The sequence below is a fragment of the Mirounga angustirostris genome, unplaced genomic scaffold (genome assembly GCF_029215605.1).
Source record: "Mirounga angustirostris isolate CCGP_5_RB_7025 unplaced genomic scaffold, mMirAng1.0.hap1 SCAF_7, whole genome shotgun sequence".
NCBI lineage: Eukaryota > Metazoa > Chordata > Mammalia > Carnivora > Phocidae > Mirounga > Mirounga angustirostris.
Genome location: NW_026991715.1, coordinates 149,187,740 through 149,208,736, shown reverse-complemented (window position 1 = coordinate 149,208,736; position 20,997 = coordinate 149,187,740). Strand labels below are relative to the sequence as shown.

The 20,997-nt window shown below is 48.8% G+C and overlaps 1 protein-coding gene across 1 annotated transcript; it reads left to right on the top strand.

Moving 5' to 3' along the window:
* Positions 1–153: 153 nt before the first annotated feature.
* Positions 154–20,574, top strand: SRD5A1 (steroid 5 alpha-reductase 1). Its single transcript, XM_064596885.1, has 5 exons — positions 154–584; positions 9,427–9,593; positions 12,546–12,647; positions 14,109–14,259; positions 18,760–20,574. The coding sequence occupies exons 1-5, from the start codon at positions 304–306 to the stop codon at positions 18,824–18,826; spliced, it is 768 nt and encodes a 255-aa protein (XP_064452955.1). The 5' UTR covers positions 154–303; the 3' UTR covers positions 18,827–20,574.
* Positions 20,575–20,997: the final 423 nt, after the last annotated feature.

The following is a 20,997-nucleotide window of genomic DNA, read 5'->3' as shown; positions in this document are numbered from 1 at the left end:
GCAGAGCGGCGGGGGCGGGGCTCCGGCCGCGGGGGCGGGGCTCCGGCCGCGGGGGCGGGGCTCCGGCCGCGGGGGCGGGGCCTGCCGCCTCCCGCCGCGCCGTACCGCGACTAGTGCAACCGGCGGGACCGGTGCGCCCGCGCCTCCGGCGCTGGGGGAGGGGGGGGCGGCTCAGGGGCCCGGCGTCAGCAGCGGGCGCTGGCTCAGCCAACCGCACCCCCCGCCCCCTCACCAGCGCCGCCACCGCCCTATAAGTGGCCCGCCGCGGTCGCAGGGCCATGGGGCTCGTCGGCGCTCCCCCCCATGGAGCCGGTCGAGAGGTTCCAGCTGGACGCGCTTGCCTACGTGCAGTGCGCCCTGGGCCTCGTGGGCTCCGTGGCGCTCAGGCGCATGGACTCGGTCTACGGGCGCTACGCGTCGCCGGGCCCCGCCTTTCGGGTGCCAGCGCGGGCCGCCTGGGCGCTGCAGGAGCTGCCCTCGCTGGCCGTGCCGCTGTGGGTGTGCGCCGGCACGGCGGCCGAGCGCCTCCGCCGCGCGCCCAACCGCATCCTCCTGGCCATGTTCCTCGTCCACTACGCACAACGGTAAGGGCCGGCCGCCTCGCGCCTCCCCGCGCGCCCTTGCCCCCCAGCACCCTTCCTGCGACCGCCGCGGCGCCCTCGCCTCGCTCCTCTGGCTCCCTCTCCAGGGTCCTCGCCTCACCAGGCCCCGTCCCTTCCGTCCTCCCCCCTGCTGCCATGCCTACGCCCTGCAGCCTCTTCTTCCCTGACCTTCCCAGCTGCACCACTCTGCACATCCTCCCTCGCGCCCTGTCTCTGCTGACCCCTCCCCGGTGTCCTCTCCCAGCGCCTGGCTCCCTCCGTCCATGCTGTTCTTGCCCAATACCTGGCACTTTCCCCTTCCTCCCCTGGTGCGGACAGTTGAGCTTAGGAGAGTCTGGGAAAGTGGGGGGAGAGGGTGGGTGGGAGAGGGTTAGAGAGGACTGGAAAGATAGTAATGGAGAAGTGTATAACCTAGCTACTAGGAGAGGGGAGGAAGCTCGTGGATGTGAAGGCTAGCTCACTCAGCAATGTCATAGGTCCAGCAGCTAGAAAATCATTTTCCTTTTTTAATGACTTCAGTACAGTGGGCATGCAATCACTAACCACCTGAGTCCTTTCCCTGTATCAGAACGTGCAAGCTTTTAAAATTTGACTGAAATGTCTGATAAAAAAAACCGTTATGCAATTTTTCTTCGGCTTAAAATTGTGGATTTATCCTTGTATCCCAGAAATGTATTTTCCAATGGTGACATCTGCTTTTGAGCTCAGCTGAATACAGAGTTTAGCATTTGGCCATCCAGACTACTCAAAATGTGTATGCTGTGCACATCTGTGATATGGCCACTGAAAATCCATATGACTGATGGAAGAAAGAAAAGCAAGCAAATCTATAACCCAGGATTAATGAAAAAGCGTGATCTTGGTTTGTGACCACTGAAGGGCATCCAGAAAGGAGAGAAAATATCATACACGTGAATAACCAAAATCTCAAAAGTTGTCAGAAAGTGCGGGTTAAATTCACCTTTTTATAGCGATCATTTAAAATCATTGTGTTGTGAGAACTCTCAATGCCTCAAAGTTGATAATCTGAAATGTGGAACTATTAACAGTTTAATGATTTTTATGTTTATAAATTAACCCAGGGCTTGGTGCCTCTATGGTTTGTGCTTGAGTATCCCAGGCATTGTACAAGATACATGGCACTGCCTTCACTGGAATGAAACTTAAACTGGGCCATGAGAAGCAAATACCCAGGACAAGTAGTGAAAGGGTTAGCATGAGGGGCAAAAGTCTACTCGAGCACTGGGGATACTGGAAATACAGAATCAGGGGCACCTGGGTGGCTCGGTTAAGTGTCTGACTCTTGGTTTCGGCTCAGGTCATGATCTTGGGTTGTGAGACTGAGCCTTGCGTAGGGCTCCCTGCTCAGTGCAGAGTCTGCTTCAGATTCCTCCCAACTCTCTCTTGCTTCCCCTCTTCTCCTTGTGCTCTTTCTCTCTTTCTAAAATAAAATCTTATAAAATAAAATACAGAATCAGCTATGGTATGCAGGCACTTTAAACAGGCACAAACGTTCAACAAAGGTTTTCCAAGTCCTGTATTCCTGACTCTTTAAGATTATTCCAGGGAGCAAAATTACTGTCAGGCTGCTAGGGTTTTGTTGTTGTTTTTTGTAATGTGTTCAAGCCTTACTGCAATCTGAATGTCAGTAGAGTTGTCATGTCCATGTACATTTCTCCATAAATGTGCTAGAACCTGTGTCTCTCTGTTTCTCTAATGGCCAAAAGTGAGCTCTGGAGTCAGACTGCTAGGTGTCATCCCCGCCACATACTAGGGACATGGGATAAGTTACTAAGCTGCTCTGCAGCACATTTCCCCGTCAGTGGAATGGGCGCAGTGATGGCGCCAGCCCATGGGTTTAGCATGCATTTAAATAAAGACAAATCCAGGGATTCCTGGGTGGCTCAGTTGGTTAAGCGTCTGCTTTTGGCTCAGGTCATGATCCCAGAGTCCCGGGATCAAGTCCCGCCTCAGCCTCCTTGCTCAGCGGGCAGCCTACTTCTCCCTCTGCTGTTCTCCCTGCTTTGTGCGTGCTCCCTTTCTCTCTGACAAATAAATAAAATCTTAAAAAAAAAAATAAAGACAACTCCATAAAATGCTTGCACAGCGCTGGCAAATCCAAATGCTCAATAGGCGATTAATAAGACCATTTCATATTGTGCAGACGGCGCAGCCACGTATGTGCCCTGCGTGTTGTTCACGCGCACTGCTGCCAGTCTCAAGTGCTAGTAAGAACCTTCTGAAGACAGGGCATTGGAAATGTGAAAGGGAACAATTTGCAGAGTTTTGAAAGCCTGAGCTGAGCCTTCTAACTTAAAATATTCTGTTTCATTGTATCCCGCCGGGCCAGAGTCACCTGTGGAGTGCCAGAACTTGACCCTTCATTTTGGGGAGGCCACTGAGACACAATTCAGGTTTTACGTGAGGTTATTGGACAAGGGGTGGTTGGGACTTACCCCTGATTCCAAGAGCAGTGGCTTTAGAAACGTACTCCAGGGGATTTGCTAGGTCAGGTGTAGCTTTTCAACCTGCTGGGCTATTCTGTTTCAAGTTGTACATGTGACAGCACATATTGCCTGTGTGGTTTGGGGACATTTACGTTTTCCAAATAGAAAAGATAAACATTTTCCATCCTACCCAAATAGCTAATTTATTAAACAGTCACTGAGCACTTGTAAGGGAACAGAAGCTCAAACAGCATGTAGCACTTGCTGTAAACCATCCAGCCAACCCAGTGAATATTTATGCAGCCCTACCATTTATCGAGGGCCCTGCAGATGACACAGGACTGAGGGAGATGGGGGACTATGTTAGTACGAGCCTGAGTCAGGTTGGTGGCGGGACAGACTCACACCAGGGGACATGCTAGGGAGATGCTGACGTGGTGCCTTGTAGAACCAGGACATGTCTGCAGGGGCTCTTTGCTGAGCTTCCAGGTTACCTGGGAGTGAGGCAGGGCCCTGCCCTAGGAGAGTTCTAGCTGCCTGAAGTAGTGGTGAGGACCAAAGTCAGGTCGGGGGGGGGGGGGGGGGGTCTTCCCACAGTCAATGGGAAGGTGGTGTTTGCTTACAGAAGAGGGAGAAGCTGTGTCTTTATGTGTTCATTCTGCACACATTTCTGAAGATTAATTTACATAACTGGTCCTGTACTCATTACTGGGGATATAGGGACAAGACACTCACAGTGAGCCTGGGTGGCACAGTCAGTTAAGCATCTAACTTTTGGTTTCAGCTCAGGTCGTGATCCTCAGGGTTGTGGGGCTGAGCCCTGCATCAGGCTCTGTACTCAGCTCAGAGTCCGCTTGAGTTTCTCTCTCTCCCTCTGCCCCTCCCCGCTGCGTTCTGTCTCTCTGAAGTAAATAAATAAAAATCTTTAAAAAATAAAAAAAGATACTCCCTTAAGGAGTGCAGGAATGCAAGACAGAAAAATCTATAGGATATTTTCGGAAGAAGAGTTGGAGAAAGAAGGGAAGGCCGTCCTGGCCAGGAAGAGGGGATAGCTATGGGAAAGAATATCCCAGGGCCCTGGGCGGCTCCCCCTTGGGTGGCGAAGGACATTTGTAGGGACGTTTGCAAGCCATGACAAACAACAAAGTCTTCCCACAGCCCTTGATGGTTACAGTGTTTGCCTGAATCCTGTCTGCACTGAGGTGTCTCATGCTGATCACAGGGCTTCTGAGTTCTGGAGGGCTCAGGGGGTGTCTTCTCATGCCATCCTTGGTTTTGCTGTGCATCGAGCAGCGTCTGCCCCCCAGCAGACGAGTGCACACTAGCCGTGGGCAGTGGCTTCCTGTGGTCCCCCACATCAGTGCGGAGCGGCTCTGCATGTGTCACAGGCCCTCCTGATGGGCCCCTAAACTGCAGTCGGACCTCCTGTTCTGCTGCTTCCTCTCCTGCCAAGCAGATTTTTTTCAGTATTCACTGAGCTCAGGCTGCCTTTGCTCATGAATTTTCTCTTGCCACTCGGTGAGTTAGCGAATGAGTCACTGGGCTTATTTGTTCGCTTGTCCATTTAACAATTGTTATGAAGTCCCACTTGAGCACATGGCGCCAATTACCACCAAGGCCCCAGGGACTACCTTTACCATGAAGCAGAGGGAGAGTGCTGAATGCAGACTTTCACATGCCCACAAGGTCTCCTCTTCCTAACACCCTCCCCAAGGTTGGTGCTCAGCCAGTTCCCTGAGCTTGCAGGATCTCGATTCTGTTGTTACCCCGATGGTGATCCTTAAAGAATCATACCTGCCTGGATTCATCTTTTCTCCTGGTGGCCCTGTGGGGAGAACCTGGCCCTTGCCTCACTTTTAAATGTGCCATATGGCATGTTTAATATTAAAACACGTCAGGGAATGGAGAAGCTGAAGGATACACTGAACCCTTGGCCCTTGCCTGTGGATTCAAATAATTTGAAAAAAACAAACAAACTTTTATTCAAAAGTAGAATGACAGGTAGTGAAATATTCATTGCATTCGTAACCTTGCCTTAAAAGCACACACAGCTTATCTAAGTGTGTGGCTTTATAGGAATCTGTGCTTTTGTTGCAAAAGAGCAGTTCAGAAGGGAAAAAGAAGTAACAGGAACTGATCTGTAGATTTCAAAGATGTCAAATTGTTGAGAAAAAGTAATATAGTTATTAAAATTATAACAACCACTTTCAGTTTTAAACATTTAAAAATGATTAAATCTGTTAGCTTTGCTGGCAAATCACCAAATTGGATGTTTCATTGTACCTGGGACACAATGTCTGATTGCTTTTGAGAGTCAAATCATTTGTTGAATGAATACATAGTTTCTCATTGCAAAATAACTGCATGTTATTATTCCAGTTTGTTGGGAGAACATGTGGGAAGGGGACATGGCCTTGGAACTGCCACTTATGAGTCTCTACCACCAGGCTCCTCTGAGCCTCCAGGTCCTGATTTGTTACATAGGTTAATAGTAACAGTTGTGAAGTGTTTAAAAAAAAAAAAAAAAGGCATTTTGTGTAGGACTAGGAATTACTAGACACTTTGCATCAGGAACTGTGAGAAACACTTCCACTCTCCCCAAGCTTGTAAACTCACCCACGCAGGAGACAGACAGCATGCTGCCCGGCCACTGAAGGTCCACAGAGATTCAGGTTCTGAAAGCTCCCAGTTCAACCCCTCATCAAACGTGTCCTGCTGTCCTGGTTGACTCACAACCACAGAGATGTGCAAGTTTCCATGGGTAATAACAACTTGATGAAAAAGTAAGTACTGTTTCTTTACATGGAGCAGAAGGGGGGAAAATGGTATATTGTAACATGATAGAAAACAAAGTGTCAAATTCAATCCCACACTCCATCTGATGAGGTAGAAAACAGAATCTCTTTGTAGCTCTTTGTAGCTCCCTGGGATCTGACAGTTTTATGTCCTTTAGCTAATTATCAGAACAGAGCATAGATTTATATAACACATTACCTAAATAAGGTACTTTTAAGTGCAAGCTCTTCATGGTTTATCTTACAGATGATTTCCACATTAAGGGATTTTCAACTTCCGACTTCATACGTTTTCTCAAAGAGGGGTAATACCAGTTTCCGACAGTTCCTATGTGGAAGGGTGCTTGTCAGTGCAGATGAGACACTACTTGAGAAAGGCTTTTGAACTGAGATGGCCTGGGCCCCCGATCACCGGGGCGGGGCAAGTGCTGTGTGGGTCCAGCAGCCACGTCTACCTTCCTCACGGAGCCTGGCGTCACGTCTTGAAGTAAATCCTTCACCATGATAAGCAGCCTGGGGTCCACTGCAATCCTCGGGTTGCCCTTGTCCCTCTAGCGTCGAGATGAAGGCTCAGATAAAAGTCATGCCCAGAAGCCCCCCTGCCCCATTTTGGTTCCTAATTGGCCCAATTCAAAGGAAACCCTTTCCAACAACTGTTGCATGGACTTCCAGGGAAAAGAAGTAAAGCCGAAGGGTATAACCTAAAAGGAGAAAGACAGTCCCCGAAATAGCAAGAGGGAGCAGAGTGCTCCCCTCTGGGAGGTGCGTTGCATCCGGCCATCTAGCGTGCTGAAGACCCCAGAGCCAGGAGTGCTTGGTTCATGTCGGTGCACTGAGCCTGTGGGGAAGGGGAGGCTGGGCGAGGAGATGTTAGCTCCCCCCTCAAGGTCTGAAGGCATAGGTGGCATTGCCTGAGCCAGCTCGTTCTCCCGACCTCTGATTTTATGGCCAGGCCTATGGACGTCAGGGGCATTGCTGTCCCTTCAAGGGTAGAGATAAGAGAGGAACAGACGAGATCTGCATCAACCTTTCTAAAGCCCTGTTTCCAGTCCTTGCTGTGCTTCTGACGTTCATATGAGACCAGAGAGAAGTGAATCTTGTCCCAGGTCCTCTAGGCATGTCTTTTCCAGGCTCCCCCAGGGCACACCCCGGAGCAGATCACTGTGACTCTCTGTCCTATTGCGTAACTGAGGACTGAGATGCACAGACCCCATCTTGCAGACCAGGTGGACCCCAAACCAAAGATGCTGCCTGCAATCTAGGTACTGGGGCCTTGAGCAAGAGCATTCACTAAGAAAGTCACAGTGAGGTTTCTAGAGTGTAACTCCTGTTTTAATCTAGGTTAAGGGTCAAAACATTTTGGAAAGGGCCAGATAGTGCATTTTTTAAGCTTTGTGGACCAAGGGACAAAATTAGGCATGTTGTGAAAGAGATATTGAGAAAATTCTCAATAGAAATATATAACAAGAAGGGCAGAATTCTTTATTTGGTGGGTTTAACATTCACTTAATTGGGCTTCAGAGTTAGCATTCCCCATGATCAACATCCATGGCAAGTGTTCACCCCTTAATGCTGATTGATGGGCAATGAGATTTTCTCTTTTTTAAAAAATTTTTATAAGATTTTATTTATTCGAGAGAGAGAACACAAGCAAGGGGGAGGGAGGGGCAGAGGGAGGAGAAGCAGACTCTCCCACTGAGCAGGGAGCCCGATGTGGGGCTGATTCCGCATGACCTGAGCTGAAGCCTGAGCCACCCAGGAACCTCGAGATTTTCTCTTTGAAAATGTCTTTTCACATGCACTGGTACTGCCAAATTTTGATTTCAGTCCACAAGTTTCTAATTGTAATTTAACATGTTCATTGCTTGGAATACATTTATGGAATTCTATTCCATTCTTCTGTTGATATTTGTCCTTTAGTATGTCACTACAATGTAGATGAATGTCTTCTGGTTGGCAGGTGGCAGTTCCTCAATTACAGTTAAATAGGTTTTGAAATCTTCAAAAACCACTGGTGGAACTCTGTCTGGGGCTTAGAAATCATATCCATTGCAAATTCATGTGAGAATCCACCTCTTTCAGTACAGACGTTTGCAGTGGGCCTGCATCCCAGACGCCAGCTCACTGTCCCAACTCTGCTAAGGTGTGAACCGTGCTTCCACAATGCAGAGAGAAATGGCTGAGATCCCCTGTTCTTTTTTGAGGTGCTTCTTGACACTGGTTTCCAGGCAAACAACTAACCTCACTGATGACATCATGGCCAGACTCATGTTTCCATCCAACTAGTGCTTTGCCCTAAACCCATATGAAGTCTGCTTCGGGGGAGCTGGCCTGAGCAAGATGAGAACCTCAAAGGCTGCCTTTGATGGCAAGAAAGTCCTTCGCAGGACCTGAGTGAGCATGTCACAAGAGAATGCCTTGAGGACACGTAGCCAGCGTCATGCTATCAGGCTGTTACTACTGCTGCTAAGAATCTGTTCTGTTTTCGCCCTGGAGTGGATGGTCAGAATAGAAACAAATAATCAGGTTTAATGTTTTCCCCGTTTTAAGATATAACTTACATAGGATGAAATTCACTCATTTTAAGTCTGTGGTTTGGTCAGTTTTGATGATCGCATACAGCACATAATCATCAGCACAATAAGATGCAGAGCGGTTGCATCCCCTGAAATGTCCCTGGGCCTCTGTACAGCTAACTAGTCCCCTCCCCCGACCCTAGTTGCGCCTTTTCTAGAACTTCACAAGTCACTTCAATTTCTTTCATTCATAGAGGACTATTCGAGTTGTCGATTTCTTCTGGGGTCAGTTTTGGTCACCTGTGTCATTGAAGGATTTTGTTTGTGTTGTCCAGATGGTCACATTTATTGGCGTGAAGTTGTAGATGGTTGTTCCTTACTATCCCCTTAAGGTCCCTAGCCTATGTAGTGATAGTCCTCTCTCAGCGTATTACATACTGATTTTACAGAGGAAGTTCAGAGTACAATATTGTGTCCTTTTTCCTTCATAAGGTCCACTTTCTTGTCCGTCTGTTTTCTCTCCCTAAACTTTCACTAGTGTGGTGGAATAGAAAAATGTGACCCTTGAGCTACCTGGGTGTATACCGAAGCTTAACCACTCGCTAGCTCTGTGACCGTGAGTTGATGGCATACCCACTCTGAGTCCATCTCGTGCTCTGTCCTGCGTGTGTCATGGTGTTTCCTGTGTGGGCGTCTCCAGGTACCACCGTGCTGATGGATGGCGTGATGGTGTCCTCCACATCGTGTTGCTCAGACGAGAGCGACGGAGGATAATGCAAATGTTGAGAGCCTCTTGAAGCCTTTAGTTTTCTCTCCATGTGTCTGTCTCACGTTCAATATGATTAGAATCCTGAGTTTGTGCACTATGGTGAACATTATTGAAACATGGTTAATTCTTTAGAAATTCTGCTTTGAACAGAGTATATCAGTCCGAGCATTACTGAGAATGACTTCTACACAAGGAAGCAAGATTAAAAACCCAAGACTTGAAATAGAATTGCAGAAATGAGATTCCTTATCATTGGTCTGTTTTATTTAAATGTGTTTCTGTTTCATGTTTCCTAAGGTCCTTGATTTTCCCATTTCTGATCCGAGGAGGAAAGCCCATGCCCTTGTATACATTTGTATTGGCCTTCGTGTTCTGTATCTATAATGGCTACTTGCAAAGCAGATACTTGAGCCAGTATGCTGTGTATGCCGACGACTGGGTCACGGATCCCCGATTTCTAGTAGGTAAGTGTCCCCCCAGGGATGCACTCCGTTGTTCTCATCAGAACTTGGGTTTTCATGATCCCGCAGTTCCTGGTTAGAAAACCCATGCTCCTCGAGAGAGAGAGAGAGAGAGAGAGAGGGGTCTGTGATGGTCCATGACCTGGTGGTGGGGAGGCTGAGTACGGAGGGAGAGGCGGGTGGCCCCAGCAGCAGCAGATGATGCAGGTGCCCAGCACCATGGCCAGCTTGACACAGAAAGCATAAATACCTGTTCCTAATGCAGACCTAAAAATAGCAACAGGCTCCAGCAGAGTGAGCAGAAGATGAAGACTGAGGAGCTCCGTCACTAACTGGCCATGTAATCTAAGATGGTCATTAAGCCTCCCACAGTTCCTTCCAGAATATGAGAAAAAGTCCGACTGGGTCACCTTCCAACAAGGCAGTCAGGGTTTCCTGATTATGCTAACTTGAATAAGCTTTTAGGTGTGTGAAGTTTCTGATTTTTTAAAATCTTTATCATTTTTGAGTTCTAATTAAAGCCTTATAAGTTCTGAGTAAAAATGAAAATAAAACATCAGCAGTCAAAAATACATGCCAGAGTGTTAAAAAATGCATCACCTTGAGGCTCTTGATGAGGAAGTTTTCTTGTAAGTTTCGGAGGGTCCCGCAGCTCTTGGCTTTAGTGCCCTGACATGGCCTCCCGTTTGGCCTGGCATCTCTCTGTGTGCGGGTGTGTGACCACGAGAGCCTAATGCTGGAGGAGTACTCTGTTGTTGACGAGGCATGTTCACGTTTCTCGGTCATCTGTTTCCGTGTATTAAAATTCTGTTCCCAGGGCCGTGTCCTCACGTGTCATAGCAGGACGCCGTGACAGCGGGGTACGTGCGCCCACAGCCACCAGGTGGGGGATGGGTGAGAGGGTCCCCAAGGGCCTTGGCAGCTCCCCAAGCCCACGCCTCCACCAGACGCCAGACCCAAGTGACTTTGTTGGGGCAGTGCCTACAAATGCCTTCTTGACTTACCCGCTTTTTGACTACCTGATCTTCTTCCACCCCAACCAGCAGGAGGAGAGAGCAGGCTGCGGGGGCCCTGCAGAGAGGGCCTCGTTCTCTGCCAGGAGCCCCGCATGAGCTTTCTGCCCCCCCAAGTTCCCGAGAGGACAGAAATTAGGGACCTTTCACAGGAGCAAGGGAGACCGATGGCTAAACACCTGGCCCAAGGTTTGCACTGAGGAAATAGCAGAACCGCAGTGCGGTGCCCCGAGAGCAGGTGGCCAGGGGCAAGTGGAAGGGGATTGTTAACTCAAGGATGTAGGCTTTGCACGTTCATTTCAGTTCCCACCACAAATCACTTCTATGATGAGTTGTTTGGACTCGTTTGATGAACAACAACAAAGAGTCCTTTGTGGATTTAATGTGAAAGTGAATTTAAATGGGATTAGAAGTAGGTCTGCTGATAAACCACTTCACCTGCACATGTCTTTGAAGCTGGTCTAACGTTAAAGACATCACTAAATTGTATACTGACCTCTCAACTTCTCTACAAGTGAGCAGGAGGAATCAAAAATGAAAAAAAAAAATGCCAACAGGGAAACAAACTAGGTTACTTTTCTGTTATGCTTATTACATAGAGTTTATAGTTTTTGTATGGAAATAAACATGATATAACATGAATAATTAATTGCATTTATGCTACTTACCAGGAAGAGCTAAGCAAGTAGTAATAATAATATCCTAACAAAAAGTTTTCCAGAGCAGTAAAAGTGGTTAATCTAAAAGATTTTAACTTTAAGATCCCCCAAACAAGATTAAGTGATTAGCTGAGATGAGCACAAATACTAGTTTTCTTACCAATCGGGACAATGAAGGAGCTTGTCTCCTAGAAGAGAAATAAGGAAAAAATGGCATTTTGAGAACATGATTCTTTCTGGAACCTCACATTGGGAGCCAAATCACCTAGAGGCGACATACCACAATGCACAAAAAGGTCTCAAATCAACTATACATTTATGGATCTAATAAGCGACTTATAAAATATTACAAGCTTTGGCAGGAACTATTTAGAAAGAAAACTGCCTACAGTGGTGAAATCAGAAGGAAGAAGCCTTGAAACCCTTGCTGCGGGCCAGAATTCATCATCCCCTGTCCCTGTCGTAGCTGGAAGAGGAGAGTCCATGCCGCTGGGGACTGAGGAGACAGGGATGATAGTGTTACTCCACTTGGACATTTCCTTGATCCTGAATCGAGTGCCACCAATCAGCACTGTCGGACCCTCCCAGTTTTCTAATACCACAGGATGATCAAATTAACTCTTTTTATCAAATCAAGGCATTCCTTTTATAAAACACTGGATATTTTCCATCTTCTTGTTGGGATTAATTTACGTGATACTAATAAGTCTCCCTTTAAGTGATGAAAAACCTCCAAAGACTTTTAGGAGCGGGAGAGGGAACATCTGGGATGCTACAGGATGTGTAGGGGGAGGCTTGTAGCCAGCGGCTGGGGACTCTGTCCGGAGCTGAGGCAAAGGAGCAGACCCAGGCGCGCGACTGGCCATGAGCAGGAAGGGACTCGGGGCGAAGCCGTGGATGGGTGGGAACCTGTGCGAATGAGGCTCTAACGAAAGAAGAGCAGAGCACCAGGGCTGAGCTACGAGGACCCACGGCTGCAGAGGCCCCTGCGCGGCTAGCCAGGCTTGTGTGTGCCCTGGGGAGGGCCCGGCCACCCGCACACAGTTTTCCTGAGGGGCCGACCCCAGATGGTGGTGCCGCCCACTTTCGCAGACCTGAGTGCAGCACTTACCTTTCTAAGTGAACCGTATTTATTATAATGATTTTCACCATCAACTGTGGCTAATATGGCTTGCTTATAGTGATAATAGGACGGATTACAGTCAGACCGTTCATTCAGGCTCGGGCTTGGGAGTTTCCTAGTTTACTGACCATAATACTCTTCTGTATTTTCTTTTCTGCAGGTTTCTGCTTGTGGTTAATAGGCATGCTGATAAACATCCATTCAGACCATATCCTGAGGAATCTCCGGAAACCAGGGGAGACTGGATATAAGATACCAAGGGGTACGTACTGAAAACGGGAGACTTGATCCCAGATTGCTCTGCAGGATGCCTTGCTGTTTCAGTTTTGTCGGATCCGATAACTAACGATGACCGATCGCAATCACTATGATTATTGTTTTCTTAGAATGATAGAAGAGCCCATTCTGGTTCACTGAGTGGCTATTAAACAAAAAGGAAACCAGTTGTATCTCTTTGGAAAGAGAATATGAGGAAGAATTTATGGTTTACCAGGGGTGCCCAATACCTCATTCCTGGTAATAGCAGGAATAGACAACTGTTCCTTGTCTGAAAATAGTTAAAAATGTTGGGGAAATGTTTTTTGTTTTTGTTTTTTAATCTTTTAAAATGCATCCATGTGGTGTCAAGAGAGGAAGTCATGATCATCAGAGGGCAAAAGCCAGGTAAATACTCGAGTCTAGGACCCAACTCGTGGGAGTCCGTAACCAGTAGCTGTTCTCATGCAGCTTTGTAGCCCAAATGTGCGCCAACTGTGGACAGTCCGAAAACCTCAAGCCGTGAGTTAGGATCCGTGTGCTCTGAGGGAGGGGGTGCCTTCACGCATCGGCCTGCACAAACCCAGATCCCCAAAGAGACCTGTCTTCAACTCAGGCCTCAGAGAGCCCGGCAGACCACAAATGACGGGAAAAACCCTACAAATCTCAGGTCGTTTAAACTATGGCCCTAAGGTGGTCCTTGGAGCGTGCCACTCTGCTCTCCGGCCTCCGAGCCTTTGCTGCCCAGAATGTGCAGAGCGTCCCAGCCCCAACCACTGTGGCCCCAAACCTCACCTGCCAGCAAGGCCCCTTCCCAGCCACCGGCCACGACCAGACCTCCCTGCGCCCCCAGCCTGACTTCTGGGCCCCTCTCCTGCTCTACAGCACTCCCCACCATGTGCTGGGCTCCGTGCTTTCCTCATGGGCTACACTGGAGATTAGTGTTCTGGAAGGGGGGGTGGTCTTGTCCACGGTGCACTCCCCAGTGCCTAGAGCAGGGCCTGGCCTGGCCTGTGGACTTGAGGGATCTGTGAAAATGGACGACTGAATGGATGAATCTGCCCTTGGAAATTATTATTTTCTCCTGTTTTAGGTCCAGGCCTCTGTGTAGGTCTGTCTGATCAAACTAGTTCCGCAAGTGTTATTCTGTGGTCTCCATCCTTACTTAGGTTTTATCCATGTGATTCATTGACTAGTCAAGTGACATTTTAAAGTACGTGAAACCTGTTGCATTTTACATTCAGATGAACGGTGTAGGTATTGATCTAGGTACGTAGTTACTACCAGAAACCGTGATGTGAGGTGGTAGAACTAGTAACATTGGGTGTGTTTCATGGATTACCATTCTGGAGCAGTCGTGCCCCCCCGGGTTGAATTCATGTTAAGTGTCCACGGCTGTCTGGTCGGTCAGGGTCTTACTGGGCACCGTTTTGTAGGAAGCGCCCCCCTTGCCTGTGTTTCCTTACAGGAGGCTTCTTCGAATACGTGACGGCAGCCAACTACTTCGGGGAGGTGGTTGAGTGGTGTGGCTACAGCCTGGCCAGCTGGTCCCTCCAAGGCGGGGCCTTCGCGCTCTTCACTTTCTGCATTTTATGCACCCGGGCCCAGCAGCATCACCAGTAAGTTCGCAAACACTTTCAGCATGTTGAATTTGTGCTCTGGCCATATTATAACAATTGGCAGGATCGATGCTCGAAATGTTCACATTTGTTTGAACTGCCGAATCCCAGGGTGTACCTGGCGTTAGCTAGCCAAGTGAAAAACCACGCAGACGTCCAGAGAACCTGCTCTAGGGAATCAGGTACACGTCAGCATCATCACTGGCTGCACCCGACTCTGAGCCCCTTTGAATGTTTGCTGCTGGAGCTGGTGGTCAAGTGAAAGGTCAGGCAGGTCTCTTCAGCTAATATTTGTAGACATTACTCCAAAAGCCTGAGATTATTGAGATCAGAGGAGAAACACTCTCCAGCCCTCCATGTTTTGAGGTGCCCCACTACACTCCAGACAGAGGGGGATCTGAGAGCCAGGACCTGTCTCTATGCCAGAGCTGTGGCGGAGGACAGAGGTAGGAAAAGCTCACACCAGGGAAGGCTCGGGAAAGCAGTTACAGCGTCAAAGGTGACAGAAAACGAAACAATTTGCTATGATGGGCTGAATTGTGTCCTCCCCCACGCCCCCCAAAATACGTTGCAGTCCTAACTAACCCCGCGAATGTGACCTTATTTGGCAATAGGGGTCATCACAGATGTAGTCAGTTAGGGTGAGGTCGTGCTGGAGTAAGCCGGACCCTGGTGCCTTTATTAGGAGGGAAATTGCAGACGTGCACACAGGGACGAGAAGGCCACGCGAAGACACGCACGAAGACAGCCGTGTGAAGCGTGGATGCAGAGTACACGGAGACGCACTCCTGAGGCTGCCAAAAGCTGAGAGAGGCAGAGAAGGATCCTCCCTGAGAGCCTGGGAGGCAGCACGGTCAGACCTCTGGCTCCAGAACTGGTAGAGAATAAATTCCTGCTGTTAGAAGCCCCCTAGCGTGTGGTCCTTTGTTGCAGAAGCCCCAGGAAACCAAGACACCCGCCTTTGAGCCATCCAAACTCCACTGGGCCGTAAGGAAAGAGAAAGGCAAGGTGTGTGAGTTCTGGAGGCCTCCGTTTCCTCCTACCAGATGACACCACACCGGCCTGTCCCCAGAGCTCATGCTGTTGCAGAATGCATCTTCCCGGGTGTGAACAAAGCATTTCGGAGAAAAATAACAGTGACAGCAATACCAGTGAATCTTGGTCCAGCCCGACCGTCCTGTGTTCCTGGGGACCCCTCCTTCCTTCCTTCCCTCCTTCCCTCTGTCCTCCCCTCCTTTTCCCATTCCTCCCCTCCTCCTTTCCTCCCCCCACCCCGACCCAGTCTTCTTCCTCCCCTCCATCCTCCCCTCTCTCCTCCTCCCCAGCCCCCCCCCCCCCCCCCCCCCCGCCTCCCAAGACCACCTTCTCATCCCTGGCATCGTCTCTGGAGGAACATGCTATTCTGGTTCATTAGTTACACTAGAGAATAGAAAGCGAATATTGGCTGGTTTCTAATTATAGAAAAAATGAGATGATACTGATATTTTAAGAAATTGGATCAGAGGAAGATTGAACAAGAGCATGCCAAGTCAGTGGTAATGACGTTTTCTCAAATGAAAATGGGAAAATCTCTCTCAACATTTGAGTGGGAAATATTCAAATTCTATAATTTGAATAGGAAATAGAAATAAATAATTTCATTTCCCAAATGAAAGAAACCCACAGGTATTCTTTGCAGAAAGTTCACGAGTTGAAAGGATTCTTTTTCATTCATTCGCTATTTATACTGATGTCCGTGCAAAACCAGTTTTAACTGCTGAAAATTAATGAATTCAGTTTAGTGGAAGTATGCTCAGAAATGTTGGATTTACAAGCGGAGGACAAAATAAAAGCTCTCCTTTTTTTTTTTTTTAAATAATCCAGCGAACCCAGCCAATTACTCTAAAAGAAAACAATCCATGGGGCTATTCCTAGCTCTGTATTTTACTTATTATGATGTTCTCAAAGCAATATTTTATTACACTGAGTTTATTTCTATAATTGGATGTGAAATATTTAAATTCATAGAGAATTATACTGGTAATTAAGCTCTAGGTCGGAAACATTGGGTCAGCTGTGCCCAGTTGCTAACAGATACTGTGGTTTGAGGTCAAAATGGGAATTGGGAAAGAGGAAGGGGAAGGAGGAATGTTTTCGGACTGTTCTCCTCCCTGCCAGCCTTGAGCAGCGCACTCACATAAGGGAGCCGCCCTGGCTTGGACACGCTCCTGCAGCACCAGGCCAAGCGGTGGTTGGAGCGCAGGTGCATGCTTGTCCACACCAAAATCCCGCAGGTGGAGGCCAGCCATCGAGGGCAGCTTGGAGAAGGGGCTCTGTTGAAATAAAAGATCATGTGTAATGTCACTTAGAAAAATGAAGTCCTTGTGTTTTCAAGACACAATGACAGATGACGTCATGACCTAAACAGATAAGGACCCACCAGAAGTTTGTGAAGGACTTCCTTGTTCTCACCGCAGAGCGCAGGGTCTGTGAGTGCTCGGAAGGAGCAGGACTTCCAGGAGACCAACATGGGGGCACTGAAGCTGCTTGTGAGCCAGAAAGTCCACTGATGCTTTAAAGAAGAATTCGAAGACCTCTCTCCGATTTAGCATAAGCCAAATGTGATGACATGGACATCCCTCGGTGAGGGGTTATCTTCGTTTCAACCTTAGTTCGGGCTCCACAGTAATAAAATCAAGACAAAAAATCTGTATCCAGCTCTGGTCAGTATCACATAAATCACAGCTTTGATTCCAGGGATAGGACAACATGTGAGAAAAATACGCTGCTTGCCCTTTGAAAAATATGTGTGTGTGTGTATAAAATACACACACATATTTATAAATTTTAAGATGTGATTTCTTGCGGTGGATCCATAAATCTCATGATGTACATGAATGAGAAAAGTTCAATCATTTTAACCAAGTAAATTTTGTTCCTGTAGAATGGTTTCTGTGAATGACTTTAGCGTATTTGACCAACCTGTCTGTACTGGGTGAGAACATTCCGATCTAGTACAGGCTCTCTCTGACATGAGGAGCCCGCTGTGCTGCCCAGGGCTGCTTCTGAGGATCCCCGAGGCGTGCGTGGGCATCGCCGTCCCGGTTTCGCTGGTGTGAAGCTGTCCTTGCCTTCCGTGCACAGCGCCTGGTGCTCTGAGAAACCTGCTCGCGGTCCAGGTCCTCGGTCCCTGCCCCTGAGTGCGTTCCGGTGGCTGTAACAGAAACACCATAGACTGGGGGCTGAGGAGCAGTGGACTTTTATTCGTCACAGATCGAGGGGCCAGAAGTCTGAGGTCAGGGGCCAGCGTGGGGGAGCTCCGGTGAAGGCCCCTGGTGGGCGCAGACGGTCCGGTCCCCGCCTGCACTGCCCTCAGCGACGAAGGGCCTGGATCTCACTCTGGGGGACTCTCGTACCAGGACAAGATCCCATTCCTGAAGGCTCCACCCCCCCATGACCTAAGCACCTCCCAGAGGCCCCGCCTCCTCACACCGCCACCTCAGGCATTAGGTTTTTAGCATAGACATCTGGGGGCTTACCCAGGTGGAAAGTAGCACCAGCCTTCAAGAACTTTCTGCGAGCAGAGAGGAGCTGTGTATGGCATGCTTGCTGATCTCCTCCACGCTGACGGCGCGGCAGCCACCTCGGAGGTGAGCACCCCGGTCTCCGGGCGCATCGCAGTGCGGAAGAGAGAGGCGTCGCGTCAGAAGAGACTCTGGATCCAGAGGCCCGCGGACCAGCTTCCAAGCACGTGGCTTCCCGGGGGGCGCAGGACAGCACGTTCAAGCACCCGTGGCCGTCTGATGGGCTGCAGTTCCATCCGTCCGCCGACCACGGTGTGAAACGTGGCGGAAACCAGCAGATTTCGCCGACTCCTGTCAGGTTGCTGCTGTCTGCATTTCTGCCATATGAGCTCATAGTTGCCTCCCATCATGATGTTTTGTCTGTTTATCTGTTGTGCCGACAGAACCTCCTTGTTTTCTGGCTATTTCTCCATCTTGCAGGTTATTTTAAGTGTTCACCCCGTCCCCTTAGCTGCCGCTCTCCCCAACTAGCCACCACCCCAAAATGAGCGGGGCTGCCTTGGTGTCACGTATAGCAACCCCGAAAATGCGTGTTTGTTCCGTGTGCCGGCCCCCCTGCACCTTCCCAGATTTTCTGAGAGCCCCCTGGCCCGCAGCTGGGTGCCTGTTCCACAGACCCCGGGGCTGGACCTTAGCTCTCTCCTGGGGACTGAGGACAGCCGTCGGGAGTCACCAGAGACAACGTTGGAGACACTCCTCCTGAGTGACTTACATGGGCTACTTCTTACGAATCATGCTTTAGAATCAAATATATTTAATCATTCCACACAGAGACAAAATCAAACTACATCTCTGAAACACCAGAGTTTTTAGTATTACTCCTAAAAATCTCCATATTCCTGCACAATGAAAAGTGTCCCTTTTGCCAGCATCCATTAAATGTATAAGCGACAAAATTATATCCTTTTCTTACTGTTCCTTTTTTGTCTTATTTTAGGTGGTACCTTGAAAAATTTGAAGATTATCCAAAATTCAGAAAAATTATAATCCCATTTTTGTTTTAAGCCCACTGTCAATGGAATAATCTTGGACTTGAAGCAGTTCATGATTATATAAATGAATTTTGTCTCTGCCATTTTCCTGCTACTTCATCCTTTTCAAGATTTGCTGTAGGAATTTTTTCCTATGAATTTGTAAGCTACCTAATAACAAACTAATCAGACTGAAATGCAGGTTGACGGATTGGGCTGCATACCGGGTCACGAATCTGGAACTCTGGGTCATTCCAGCTGACCGTATCTCTGCTTTTGGCGTCTCCTGTTTTGACTGTGTACAACTAAGTGTGCAAAGACCAGAATGACAAGCCATCTCTGGTGGCCTCTGTGGGCTGAACCATCCCTGCCCTCATACAACGCATTCCAGCCATCAGTCCAAGGCCAAGGCCATGTTGCTCCCTCCCCTGATAAAGGCAGGACCGCCTCTCTGGTTCCTCTGGTCCTGCTGGGTCAGAGGCCAGGGGCACCCATGGTGTGGTCACAGCCCCAGGGAAATGCCTGGGCTCTTACTGTGGGTGCTGTGGGGCAGAGAACTTGAGGCACAGAAAGGAGACACAGGAGTCAGCTGAGGCCTGGACAAAAGGCATCTGGCACTTTCTACAGCCTGGCTCCCCAGGTGACTCCAACTGCAGGGCAGGGTAAACCGCTCTGTCTCCCACTGAAAGGACTTAGAGCCCCCAAGGCAACGGGGAGCCTCCTTATGCTGATTGCCAGAGGCATTGGTAGTCTCTGGTTCAAGATGATTTTTTCTTCCTTCTAGGTAGAACTAGGGTGTCGGAAGGTACTTTTTTAAAGTACCTTCAGTATTGCAAAACAGTATCTTGAAACAGAATTTCTTACTCTGGATGCTCTTGAGAGGTCCACGGAGATAAATGGCAGTAGTAAAATTTACTGCCTATTGCCAGATATTTAAAAGCCATCTCCAACTAGAAGGCTGTTCAATCTCTGGGCCACTCTGTGAAGCTCTGATGGATACATGGTGGAGGTCCCCTCCTGGCTTGGGACGGCACTCCCTGCATGGCCACCACCTCCACAGAGTGAGAAACCACAGGAGCGGGGGAAGGAAGGAGCAGACTCTGTTCACTCCGGCCCGCTGACACTGCTCTGTAGGTGGTGCAGGGCGTCCAGAGCACCCAGCCGGCCCCCTGCACCCTCTCCTGGCTGGCCTTCCCAACCAGGGTCAGTGTCCCTCACAAGGTTTTTCGTAGAAACCGTGTTCTCAGGGTTAGTGATTTTTAGAGTCTCTTGTGGTTTCAGAACTCACCGAAAACTTGTCCGGTGCAGCTATGCTTCATTTTAACTGGAAACAGCACGTTTTTTAACAGAAATCTTGTTATTGAATGAACATTGTTCCTTTTCCTGGCCATTTTCCAATTATGTGAAAACATGAAGCAATAAGTATTCTGGATCGCCTCAGGAACACTCAAAATGCCAAGTATGTCAGGAGAGATTGAGGCCGCCGTGTTCTGCAGGGTGCACCAGAGGGGAGCAGGATGCTGGTCTGAGAGCTGGGAAGCTTCTGTGAATGTTCCTTCTTCATGTGAGCGGCCCGGGCCACCGGACCTTTGCGTTCACCCAGGCTTTGATGCGCCCTTACTGGATTCCCTGGCCCGCACCGGGTGCACGATTAATAGGAAAAATCCCTGTTCTGTCTTGGCTCCCTGCCCTCCCATTTCCTAAAAACTGTAACTTAGTAAACAGTCATCAATTGCTGTGTTAATTACAATAAGGAGATTAATAAAATTACATAAAGTCCAGGCGTTTTGTCTTCAGTGTGACTCCATTCTATCCACGCGTCTTCACTCTCCAAGTTCAGACAGCATCTGGACCCCTGAAACCTGCTTCCCACCAATGTTAACAATTTCACGGTGTCACACACTCTCGGGTCTCGGCCGAGCCGTGCAACAGACACTCTCCGTGTGAATCTCATTCCTGGCTTTTTGATGCTTTGTTCACTGTGGCTGAGAATGCATTCCCAATACCCTCTATCACTGGGATAAATCAAAGCTGTTGATGATTGCCGTACTGCTGGGAGGATTTTATGAATTCCTAGGATTTTCTCTGTTTATTCTCCAGTCCCCTCGCTTCGCAGTCGTGTCACTTGCAAACGTGTCGCATTCTTGTGTGGCGGTATTTGAAGCTGTTTACTTTTGTTGTTGTTTGCTTCTTAGAGTAGCAAG